General features: G+C 42.4%; 1 protein-coding gene across 5 annotated transcripts in view; it reads right to left on the bottom strand.

The window, feature by feature from the left end:
• nsd3 (nuclear receptor binding SET domain protein 3) overlaps positions 1-13,305 on the bottom strand; it is an 80,923-nt gene that overhangs the window by 36,947 nt on the left and 30,671 nt on the right. For 3 of the 5 annotated variants that reach the window (XM_080217137.1, XM_080217140.1, XM_080217138.1), the window contains exons 4-7: positions 11,260-11,414; positions 4,189-4,725; positions 890-1,028; positions 60-151 (exon numbers count right to left, since the gene is read on the bottom strand). In XM_080217137.1, the coding sequence (XP_080073263.1) occupies positions 60-151; positions 890-1,028; positions 4,189-4,725; positions 11,260-11,414 (923 nt within the window). The remainder of the gene's footprint in view (positions 1-59; positions 152-889; positions 1,029-4,188; positions 4,726-11,259; positions 11,415-13,305) is intronic. The other 2 variants (XM_080217139.1, XM_080217141.1) reach the window with 2 other exon arrangements.

Here is a 13,305-nt window from a genome sequence, read left to right as displayed (position 1 = left end):
AAAGGCCTGTTTCCACGCTCTCTAGCTCTGTAACCAACCCCAAGGCTCAAAGGACATACCTGTTCTTTTCGCATTTTCTTTTTTGGCACAACTTCAGTAGACTTCTCAGATTCTGAACGACTTCTAACTGATCTTCTTTGCTGTTTCCTTTCTGAAGGACATGAAAGAGAATTTTAAACCAAGACAAAGCAACTAAAAACTCTGGTATTCACACTGGTATGAAATATCAAAAGGCTCCGACAAGGATCTATTAGATTAGCTGAAATTGGGATATTCAACATTTGAAACAAAAGAAAACTCCACTTCTCCTACAATGAAAAGATAATCCTCTCCGACTTCCCACTACTTTTCCCAGACCCCCAACCCTTAAATTAATGTTTAAATCTGACAGTTAAATTAAATAATCATAACACTGAGTGGAGAACAAGAAACTCTTTTACAGCTCACACTGAAGGTCCACAAAGAGCAGGAAAAGGCCTGGCTTGGCTCAGACCCAAACTTTCACACCGAGTTAAGATTGCAATTTTATCAGTTAGGCTTCATTCCGTAATCCTGGAGTTGCCTGGCCAACAGTAATGATATTCAATACGAAACTCAGTATTTTCCAGTTTGGATTTACACTCACACTTGCAAGGATAGCATGCCTGCCGCACTGGCAGCATCACCAGAGTGATGCCCTGGGGTGGCCCTTCCTTCCAACACAAGAACGCACACACACTCCCCAACCCAGACACACCTTAACCTGTGAGTCACCATATCTGTGCCTTTCTGCAGCCAACTTTCAGAGTCGTTTGAGGAGTTGAGAGAGAAAAGCCTGCCTGCATTTCAGAGGAATGATGGGTGAAGAGTACAAGATACTGAAGTTAAGGGGACAAAGCTGAGCGTTTACCTGAAGCAGTCAGGTGTGTCTCTCCATGCAGAGAGGAATGAACTTCCCCTTCCCGTTTCTCACTCCGCAGGCTTAATGGTGTGATGAGAACTTCGTTGGCATCTTTTGGCAACGGCTCTGCCTTAATACTCGTCCCCTTCTAGGAATAAAATGATTCCATTACCCACACAAAGCCAAAATCAGCTGCCATCACCTCCCTGAGGTACCCCAAACACAAAGGGAAGTCATGAGAAAGAAGGAAACAAAAGGAAAGGAAGATAAAATGTCAAGTCTTCAAAATTATTTGGTGAGAAAATACAAATTTTAATTCAAATGGACCTTTCAAAGCAATCCAGGTCTACTTATTATTCTGATAACCATAAAATGAAAATACATTCTAGGGAGATTTTACTTTACTGATAGAAAATATACTGAGAGTTTGCAAATCTCTTCCCCTGGTCTGCATCTTATCAGTAAAATTGATACATCACAGCAACATTAGAGGGCACGTTTTTGGGCAAACAGCACAGGGAAGGGGCAGCACAATGGTTAGCACTGCTGCCTCATTGCGTCAGGAACCTGGGTTCAATTCCCGGTTTGGGTCACTGTCTGTGTGGAATCTGCATGTTATCCCCGTGTCTGCATGAGTTTTCTCCGGATGCTCCGGTTTCTTCCTCGAAAGATACGCTGGTTAGCTGGATTGACTCGATCAGGTGCCGGACTGTGGTGAATAGGGGGAATTTCACAGTAACTTCATTGCAGTGTTAATGTAAGCCTTACTGTGACTAATAAATAAACTTTATTTTGAGACGTAGGATAGGAAAATCTCTCAATCCAACTAGCAGGTTTAATTTTAATTGTGTATAATTCTATCTTTTTTGAAGTTCAATTTTACATTCCTCCTGTCTTTCTCAACCATTCAAATAACTTTATCCAAAATCCCAAATATTTCTCTTTGAACCTTCTTCCAGCTCAGATGGAATTCTTTGTTGACATTTTCAAAGCAGTTCCGTAATCATCTAACCGGATGCGGATTTTGCTCAACACGATGCAGGCATTATTCTGACTGAAAGAATGCCAAGTGGCCAGTCTTCTCATCTGGAATATTTCCGAGGGAATCAAATACATATTACAAATGTTCTAAAATAATCTTAAAAACTCAGGACTTTTTTTTGTGGCAAGAAAACTCTCACTAGGAAACAGATTATCCCAAATCATCACCGTAGCTTTAGCTGGAGGAAGGCAGGAGAGAAAATGGGGAAGGAAAACATTATTTGGTAAAAGCCAAGTTAGAAGATTTGCTAAGTGTGTTATCTAATTTCTGCAGATCATTTAAACCAAAGTAGACACATGTACACCCTACAGAACAATGCAAGTTCCATTCACCAGAAGAAAACATTTTTATGTCAACATCCCATCACTCTGGACAACCATGAGACAAGTATAAACAATACATTAATGAACACAGTCAGCATCTCCAGCAGGAAGGTGCATGGCATTTTAATGTGCCCAGTCATTCTGTTCACATTTGGCACTTGGTCACCAACACAGCATCGGTCTACAAGAACAGATCATAATTTTATACATCATTCAAGTTGTCAATGAAGGAATTTTCACTTTCTGCAAGAACTTCTGCAATTCTCTCTCACTCTGTAGCATATTATGCAAATACTGATGACAACACGTGATCTTAGAAAAACTTCAACCAGAGCTGCTTATGAAGTACAGAAAGTAGTGTGTCTGCAGCTGATTAGCTGCCTGACATCCAAACAAGCAGTTAACAGTCTCAGGTGGCAGGCGTGCATCCCAAAGCTCAGGAACAACAGAAACACGGAATGATTCCATTTGTCTTTTTTTCACCTCAGTTTCAGAACAAAAGAAATAACAGCAGAAGGTGGATAGTTGGCCTGCTCGACCATTCAATACAGTCTTGACTTATCTTCAACATTTACTTCATCCGTCAGGCGTTGGCATAGGCTGGATTTAGTACTGGTTGCAGTCTGGTATCTCACGAAATGGCGAGTGAAATAATACTTTGCCCTTACTTTTGCTATTTTAATCATGCCTCTCCACAGGATTTTGTCAGCACCATGTTATCTGCAGCCAGTGTCCTCTAATTGATACTGAAGTGACAGACATCATGCTTTTAATCTGAACTGATACAGGGTCCTGTGGTTTTTGGTGTCCCTTGGGATTGCTGAGTGGACCTTGATTGAGGATGACTGACAGGTCAGGTGATATGTCTGGGGAAGCTTTTTTTTAAAAAAATCACAGAGCATCCCTAAGTTTTAAATTTTGTTTCAGTTGCTGCCAGAAGCTGGTGGAAGGAGGCAGTGTCTCTGTCTCTCTCAATCCAGGGGCTTTTTGATAGTTTCAAGATGGGGAAGCCTCAGAGAATTGATCCAACATTCAAAGGACCAGATGCCAAAAAGCTGAAGATCCAGCATCATGTGAGCATACTTGCTTTTTTGTGCTCAGTCTGAAGAAGGGCGTTTGTCTGCAGGATGGTGTTCGATTTGGAAAAACATAGATAGCTAGCTGTTAAGGATTGTACTAGATTGTGTTTAAGTCTTGTAATTGTTAAAAGTTATGCTAATTCATTGTATTATATTTTAACTGTGTTCTGAAATAAACTTTGTTTCATGAAAGGTTCCTGGTGGGTCACTTAAATCATATCTGGAGAACACCTTATGCTCACCCACGCCAAAATCAAATGTAAAATTTTCCGTTTAGACTAACTTCATAAAACACCTGGGAATTTCTAGCCTGGGTCTTAACAATTGGCTTTTAAATGCAATCTGACAGTGCATCAGAGCTGACGAAGCCAGTGCTCTCTCATTCTCCCTCTCTCTCAGGCACATTTATTTTCCAGCAGGAGTCACAGGACAGTAGTCAAGCAAGAGCAATCTCAAGTGGGATTCCTGGCTTTCGTTTATTTTCACTTGCCTTGCTCATTGCAGTCATCGGCATCAATTATATTTCCCTCAAATGGAAGAAAATGGCCCAAGAAAATAAAATATGGGATTCAAGGTGAGGGGGTGGGGTGGGGGAAGTTGTGCAGTGAATGGATCTCTCAATGGGATGTCATGGGATTGCAAACAGAGTGACTGGTGGGCTGTTATTGTAGCTTCAAACAAAGAAAACAACTTTACCCATTTAAAACTGAAGACTGACACTGATTGTTATGCCCAACATGCACACAAAACAATTCAATCAATCACCAACAGTCTGCCAACAGATCGGTCAAGGAATATGGGGCAAAACAATCAAATGACATTTGCCTCTTTTTAACCCTTCAAAACAATCTATTTAATAATTACCCTTGTGGTACTCCTCTTAAAGGCAATTAAATACTGATTAGGCAATTTTCCATTGGCATCTTTCTTCTCGATTGCAAGTACCTGATCATTTTTTCTTATGGGCAACACCTCACAGTCAGAGCTGCCACCATTTCTTTTCTCAGCCTGGTTTCCCTTGAGGTTTGCAAGGGAAGGCGGCAGTGACTTTCGAGCCGCAGCTGTTCGCCAAGTCATTTTGGGGGGAGGCTCTTGGATATTTGCTTGCCTTTCGGGTGTGAGCTGACCTGTGTCACTGGCAGCAGGGATCACAAGAGCTGCCTGCTTCACCATTGCGTGGTCACGTGGAGGACTGGATAACGTTCCCAGTCGTCTATTTCTCTTCACTTCAACATTTAATGACGTTGCAGTCGTATCTGCTGACACATCAGGCTTCTCGTCCACATAAATGAAAGTGTACTGTGCTATCCTTTCCTCCTGAGTCAATCTCAATGCATCTTCGACTTGAGCAATGCCAACATCCCACTGAGGGCGAATTCGTTGTGCTATAGGCTTCAGAATCTATGAGTGGAAATTGAAAAGGTTTATCAATTACAATTTATTAATCACCATGCTGAACATAATTATTATGCTACTTGCATTCATTTCTCAATCCACAGTACATGCCAAAATGATTCAATAAAGTATTTTTAAAGTGCAGTTACTACTATAACATAGGCAAACCAATCAATTGCGACAGCCAAGTAACAGGCATAACATTGAGATAAATGACCAGATATTCCCTTCCTTTCTTCACTACAACTGACTTTAGTTTGACGAATAAGATCTTGGATATGATGCTGGGACAGCTCTGTGTCAAGTAGTTATGCACTCTTCTACATCCAGCTCAAGCGGATAGAGATTGAACCTCTGAGCTGTAAGGCAGCACCTCTGTCAGCACAACAATCCCTCAGAAACTGGACCCATCAGCCTCTGACTCCAGAGGAGAGTTGCTACCAGTCAAAGTGGACCTACAATGGAAATAATACTTGTTTTTACAGTCCAGAAAACGAATGGGTGAAGGGTGATGTTGCAACTACTCTTTACTCAGTCTTACATTTATTTAAAGAGTGAAACAGAATAAGCATACAGCTTCTAACTCAGCCATCCAAGTTTCCGTGTGTCTGCTAAGTGCTCAAGCAAAAACCAAATTCATGCTCCCCACCTGCATATAATGAACATCACTGATTTACAATTAATACTTGTTCCAAGTACCACATCAGATTATTCCCTGCTCCATCCAATTCTCCACTGAATCAATTCCTGTATGTTGTCCATGCTGTCAAGATGAGTTGCTGATTTCAGCCTTTTGGCTAAAGTGGGGCTAAAGGGTTCAAGGGATAGAGAAGTAAAGGGGGAAAACAGGATTTGATGATCTGCCAATACCAAGATGAATGCCGGAGCAGGCTCGAAGGGCTGAATGGCCAAATCCTGCTTCTACTTTTTATGTAAGATGAAGCATCAGATCAAGCCCAAGATGGGGTGTAATGCCTTATCTGGTCAGCCTGCATCTTGTCTGTCTCCCTTGTGGGGACCATGAATTAGATTCAGTCTGGATTTTGATTTGATTTTAAATTCATTTGTAGGACATGGGTGTCACTGGCTGTCAACATTTATTGCCCATCTCTGATTGCCCTTGAGAAGATGGAATAAGTAATTGAAAAGAAAGGAATTGCTGAATGAAAATTGGTTGTTTCTACCGAGAAAGGAAATGCAAATGGGAGTTATTGTGAGGTTGAGTAGAGTAATTATAGATTGGTGTTTGTAAAATTGTGAGGTGCTGGGGATAAAGCACTGCTTGGTCCCTTTTCTATCTGTAGGAAATTTAAAAAATGCAAGTGCAGACAAAATGCTCAAAACTGAAACATTCGTATCGCAGGGCCAGGCAGCAGTGTTGCCAAGATGACAAACAGGCTTTTGAATGTTTTTGAATTCAGCCGAGCAAATTTGAATTAGATTCCAAGAACCCATTAAATTTAAATCCCATGTTTTTGGCAACCGAGGACCAACCATATTGTGAGGGATATTGATATATCATCACAGGTATAAAAGGAAGGGGTAGTGCGACAGAGGAGGTGAGCAACTGCCATCTGCCAGACTAACAACTGTTAATTCAGCTCAGGAGGCAGCAACTGCCATTTACCAGAGGAACAGCTGTTAATTCAGCTCTTAGCTTAATTTATATCTCAAGGGAAAAGCCCATCTTGATATAGCAAGTAACAAAAAAGAAAGAAGGCAGAAGTTAGACAAAACAATCAACAGAGAAAGCCCAGCATATTCCAGAAAAGACAAAATCTGGTTGTAATTTAGAGAGTGACTAAAATTCTATTTTTTTTGTTAATAATGGGAATTGTATTTATTTTAATAGCATTCCATTACAATCGTGTTTTATTCTGTTCATTAATAATTTAGTTAACTTGTTCACTGATAAATAAATTGTTACTTGTTGACTTCGGAGAGTGTGTCAGGGAGTTATTTTGATTTAACCACTAGAAGTTGCTGAAAAGCAGATTCACATTCACTTTTACAGATTATGAGGTGAGGTAATCCTCTGTGAGTGGTTAGGAGTTAATACTCGATGGGTGGGTGGGTGGGTGGGGGAAATCAACCTCTGTTTCATAACAGGGGTGAAATAAACAAATTCTAGAATGGGGTGGAGGAAATGAAATGAAACAAGCTGTTTTGTGCATGAAGATTGGCACAGAAAAATCCAAATTAAAAAATCAAAAAAAAAAGCCAGAAGGAGTAGACATAACTGAATAATTCAAAAATAAAGACGTGCATTTTTATACTCAGTTCACCACCTCAGGGTGACTGCAAGTCCTTTGCAGCCAACAAAATAGTTCTAAAGTAGCTCCACTGTTTTCATTTTGGAAATGTGATGGGCAATCTGCAAGCTATTGCAAACAGAAATATGTTAATGACCTTTACTTACTGATGTTAATCTCTTTACTTACTGATGTTATTTGGCATAAAAGAGGAAGAACGCCCATGTTTTTTTCAAATAGCAGTTTGGGATTTTTTCTCACCACCCAAGGGGACAGACAAGTCTCATCTGAAAGGTGGCACTTGAGAGTGGGAAGAAAAGCAGTACAACTTGCAATGCCCTCACCTGTTTTAACATGCAAATTGGCAGCTCAGGTGAGGACCTCCTCACCATCTCCTGTATGGTCTCAAATGCTAATCAGGGAGACATTTTGAGAACAAAACATGGAGAACAAACATATTGATCGGTCGACCCATGTTGGACGCGGTGGGCTCGAGGAGGAGTACTTGGAATGCTGCCGGGATAGTTTCCTTGAACAGTGTGTGTTGGAGCCGACGAGGGAGCGAGCTATCTTGGATCTGGTGTTATGTAATGAGGCGGGTAGAATTAGGGACCTTGCGGTGAAGGATGCTCTTGGGGAGAGTGATCATTGTATGGTGGAGTTCCTGGTGCAGATGGAGGAGGAGAAAGTGGGTTCCCAGACACGCATCCTTTGTTTGAACAGAGGGGAGTACGGTAGGATGAGAGAAGAATTGGCGAATGTTGACTGGGGGAGCACTTTGGAAGGTAGGTCTGCTAAGGAGCAGTGGAGGATCTTTAAGGAGATCTTTCTTGGTGCTCAGCAGAAATTTATTCCGATGGTTAAAAAGGACCGTAGGAGGAGAGGTAATAAGCCGTGGATAACGAAGGAGGTGAAGGGAAGTGTTAAATTAAAAGCGGAGGCGTTTAGAGTAGCTAAGAGTAGCGGGCGAGAAGAGGAATGGGAGAGGTTTAAATGTCAACAAAGACTGACAAAGAAGTTGATAAAGAAGGGTAGGAGAAACTATGAAGCTGAGCTAGCGCTTAATATAAAAAAGGATAGCAAGAGTTTTTATAAATATATAAAAAGGAAGAGGCTGGCTAGGGTGAACGTTGGAGGATGAGAGGGGGGATTTAGTGGTAGGGGATGGGGAAATGGCTGAGGTCTTGAATAACTTTTTTGTTTCGGTCTTCACGGAGGAGGACGTGAATAATTTGCCGGGTGTTAGCGACAGAAAGGTGGTAGGACTGGAGGGTCTCAATGACATTATTGTTACTAGAGAGGCGGTGCTCGACAGACTGGAGGGACTGATTGTGGACAAGTCCCCAGGACCAGATGGAATGCATCCGAGGGTTCTGAAAGAAATGGCGGAGGTGATAGTGGATGCCTTGGTGGTTATTTTCCAGACGTCGCTGGATTCCGGGGAAGTGTCAGAAGATTGGAAAACGGCTAATGTTACACCGTTGTTTAAGAAGGCAGGCAATTATAGGCTGGTTAGTTTAACATCTGTTGTAGGTAAGATGTTAGCATTCGTCATCAAGAAGGAAATAGCGAGGCATCTTGAGGGGAATTGCTTGATAGAGCAGACGCAGCACGGTTTCGTTAAGGGGAAGTCGTGTCTGACAAATTTATTGGAGTTCTACGAGGATGAGTCTAGGGCGGTGGATAGAGGAGAGCCGGTGGATGTGGTCTTTCTTGATTTTCAGAAGGCGTTTGACAAGGTACCTCACAAGAGGTTATTGCAGAAGGTAAGGGGGCATGGAGTTGGGGGTAGGGTGTTAGTGTGGATAGAGGATTGGTTGTCAAATAGGAGGCAGAGAGTGGGGGTCAACGGGTGCTATTCGGATTGGCGGTTGGCGACTAGTGGAGTGCCCCAGGGGTCGGTGCTGGGGCCTCAGCTATTTACCATTTATATAGATGATCTGGAGGAGGGAACCGAGTGTATGGTGTCGAAATTTGCTGATGACAGCAAGATTGGTGGAACGGCAAATTGCGCGGAGGGTGTGGAGAGTCTGCAGAAGGATCTAGATAGGCTGGGCGAATGGGCCAGGGACTGGCAAATGGAATTTAATGTTGGCAAGTGCAAGGTGGTCCACTTCGGTAGGAATAATGGTAGGAAGGACTATTACTTACGTGGCGAAAAAATGCAGCAGGCGACGGTGCAGAGGGACCTCGGGGTCCTTGTGCATGAGTCGCAAAAACCCAGCCTGCAGGTGCAGCAGGTGGTCAGGAAGGCGAATGGGATGCTGGCCTTCATAGCGAGGGGGATTGAATATAAAAGTAGGGAGGTCTTGCTGCAGCCGTGTAGGGCATTGGTGAGGCCGCAGCTGGAGTACTGTGTGCAGTTTTGGTCGCCGCACTTACGCAAGGATATTTTGGCCTTGGAGGGAGTGCAGAGGAGGTTTACTAGGCTGATACCGGAGTTGAGGGGGTTGAGCTATGAGGAGAGGCTGAATAAACCAGGCTTGTACTCGTTGGAGTTTAGAAGAATGAGGGGAGATCTCATTGCGACGTATAAGATGATGAATGGGATGGATAGGATAGAGGTGGAAATACTCTTCCCGCTCAGAAAGGACAGTAGGACTAGGGGGCACAGCCTCAAGATAAAGGGGGGGCAGTTTAGAACGGAGTTGAGGAGGAACTTCTTCACTCAAAGGGTGGTGAATCTCTGGAATTCTCTGCCCGTTGAAATGGTGCAGGCTGCCTCGCTCAATATTTTTAAGACGCGGGTTGATGGGTTTTTGATAAGCGAGGGGATTAAGGGTTATGGGGAGAGGGCGGGAATGTGGAACTGAGCCACGACAGATCAGCCATGATCTTATTGAATGGCAGGGCAGGCTCAAGGGGCTAGATGGCCTACTCCTGCTCCCATTTCTTATGTTCTTATGTTATGTTAATCTCCCCACATTTTTACAAGTTCTGGCCAATAGTGCTAATCATGCTTTGGGTCCAATTTTCTTCCCAGTGCATAGATAAAAACAGTCCTCAAGTTTCACCGACTGTGTTGCACGTGATTGGAACAATTGTTAATTCCAAAGGCCAATTCTTGTGGATCCTACTGGGCTTTCCTTTCAGCAGTCAATTACTTTTCTAACTCACTGGTTTTTATTGCAGTCATAGAATTTCTAGGCAGGTATCGATAAACTGCTAGACCTCAAAACATACAAACACTTCTTAGCATGTATATGACAAAACTGAAACTTTTAATTTGCAAATCTTAAGCCAAAATGTCGACCATTCCCCACACCCTTCCTCATCTGAAACACAATGTTTGGTCTGATTTTCCTTCAGAATGTTTTCAATTCCTAAGAAACTTGAATTAACTGCGACTGCCAGGAATACCAGGGCTCAAGTTGGCTGCTTCCTAACAACACTTAGTTCATGAAATAGTCAATCACAAACCAGGAATACACTTTTTTTTCACAAGCTCCCAGTCTTTTCATCACAATCAAGCGACTAATGACTGCTCGACCCACAGGGAGCTCCAGTTAATTTAACAGGCTGTCAAAGTGCTTTCAGAAAGAATTACAAGTTGGAGAGGAGATGACACAGAAGCAAAAATGTAAAAGAAAGTTTCACTACAACACAAATTTTGGACCAAATGCCTTTTGCCAAAGCTTTTATAATGATTACACAACTGGGATTGTACGCTTTAATTACACTTAACTTGGACTGAGCAAACTATTTTTAATTTTGTCTGCCTTGTATTGCTTTGCCATTTTAAAAGGCAAAGACCAGCAATGAAGAGCCAATTTGCCTCTAACAAGTAATGACATTTTTAATGGTTCTTTGTTTTGAGCTATCTCAGACAAACAAAAAGCACCATTACAGATCATAGGCAGAATAACCACCCCCAACACCCAAGCTGATGTGAGAGTAGAAGACTTCAGAGGCATTGAAGAAAGCAGCCATTAGAACACAGGAGAACAATAGTGATGGCAGCCTTCCCATTCCTGCTCAATTGGGAAGGTCCGTCTGCTCAGATCTCTTCTGAGATCTTTTCAACCAAGTGGAGGGGTCCAAGATGGAAGATCTTCAGCAGAGGGCAGGAAAACTGTGCAAATAATACATTAAATAAGTAAATGAAGACAGGAAAGCCCTGTAGGATACAGAAGTATGCTTGCCCTTGTGGCAAAGCTTTAAAAATTAACAAACCCAAGAATCAGTAATCCACAGGATCCGACAGAAAATGAAGATTCTGCCCCATTGACATATTTGCAAGTGAAACTTAATTTGGTTTAAACTTTGGATAATTTCTCATTGTGGATACCTTTTGTTTCTCTGCAGCGTTGCTGGCCTGTTTGGCAGTTTCTGCAACAAGTGCACTGTACTGTGAGCGCCCCTTGTAGGGCGCCACTCGCTTCTCGTGGATCCAGGCTCTTTCTGGCACCGTCCCAAAGAACTGCACATGGTACTCGCGAGCACCTGCACAAACAGATCAAAGATTACAATTTCCAAATCAGACAGACTTTGAACATCAGCAATCTCTGAGATACACTTCTGACTCTTGAATTTGCGGATAAAGGATTCCTGGACCGGAAGAAAGACATGATTTTTAAAAATGCGTGTGGTGTAATCGCCAGTCAATGCTAAAAGGTTTCTACATATTTACAAAGAGGAGACACAACTTTGTCATGTATACACTTCACCACTGAAACAAGATGTTTTACAGCCTCAATAATGAAAATGTCAACCATATTTGCGATGGCATTCACTGACAATTTCCAAGGCATCATGCTTGCCCCACATTAACACCTATTGTTCCAGAGTACCTAGGGCTGTTAATTTGCTGCCCTGCTGAAATGTAGTTGCATGATCAAATGTGGCTATCATCACTTTCGCTACAACAGCATATGAAAATTGAGTAGTTGGATGATTTCTTGCCATGTGACCAGGTGTCCTTATTCCCTTCAAAATGTTATTTTTTCTTACCTCCTTTGAGAATTGGTCTCCACACACTTTACACAAGCCAGTCCACCAACTTGTCAAAGACAAGGCATTGGAATGATTCAGGGTGACTCAACGTATCTACTCTCCTCTGGTGAAATGTTTTTGCTTTGCTGGAGTACAAGGCGAAATGACTCAGGCAAAGCTTTTCCTGGTTTATCTAACACACTTTTTTGGTCCAATATACTGTCAACCTGTTAATCCCCAACTGTAATGAATTTCCCTGGCTTTTTACAGCACGATGTTTAATAACAAGTCTTTTAGCATTATTTAGTTGACCTTTCTTGCCCTCAGAAGCAGTCATTAAATTGTCAAAAACAGTGACAACAATTGGTAATAATTTGTGATCTTCAACAGCTTTTATTGTGCTATTTAATATAATTAGATTGTTGTCTCAAAATGGGTCAGACTTTTTAAAACATAAACAGAGACCATCTTGAAATAATCAGAACAAACTTTGTACTCAACATCTTAATTATCTTGCCACATGACTCGAAGCTACAATCAGACACACATTGTCCTCAAGGCACCAGTCAGGAGCGTGATGGAATACCCTTCCCTGGATTAATGCAACTCCAATAACAGTTAAAAAGCTCAACATCACCCAAGACAACACAGCCCATTTGATATCCACAAACATCCACTCCCTCCACCATCAACCTAACAGTAGCAGCAGTGTGTACCATCTACAAGATACACTGCAGAACTCAATAATTCTCCTTCGACAACACCTTCCAAACCCATGCCCTCCACTATCTAGGACAAGGGATAGCAGGTACATGGGAAGTTCCCCTCCAAGAAACACACCACCCTGACTTGGAAATATATCACCACTCCTTCATCGGCCCAAATCCTGGAGCTCCCTTGCTAATACTGTGGATGTACCTACAGCACATGGACTGCAACAGTTCAAGGAGGTAGCTCACCACGATCTCTCTGAGCGCAATTAGGGATGTGCAACAAATGCTGGCCTCGCTAGTGGCACCCGCATCACATGAACAAATGTCAAATATTATTGGAGGAAGCTTCCATAGACTATCTTTAACATATTCACTGAAGGTACTGAAAGTACAAAGTATGTGATAATTCAATGCCCACCGGCAGATCACAGGCATATCTTCTGCCCATTGAGTCTATACCACAGCATGAAAGGTCCTGACCTGCCCACTTAATCCCACTTGCCAGCACTTGGCTCATAGCTTTGAATGTTACGATGTGGCAAGTACTCATCCAAATACTTGTTGAAGGATGTGAGGCATTCCATCTCCGTCACCTTCTCCGGCAATGCATTCCAGACCGTTGCCACCCTCCGGGTAAAAATGGTTTCCCTCAAATCCCCCCAAAGCCTCCCACCCCTCACTTTTAACTT

Source organism: Carcharhinus amblyrhynchos, chromosome 34 (assembly GCF_965287045.1).
Source record: "Carcharhinus amblyrhynchos chromosome 34, sCarAmb.v2.hapA, whole genome shotgun sequence".
In the NCBI taxonomy this organism is placed as follows: Eukaryota; Metazoa; Chordata; class Chondrichthyes; order Carcharhiniformes; family Carcharhinidae; genus Carcharhinus; species Carcharhinus amblyrhynchos.
Note: the sequence above shows the minus strand (reverse complement) of the source record. Positions and strands in the feature narration are given on the sequence as shown.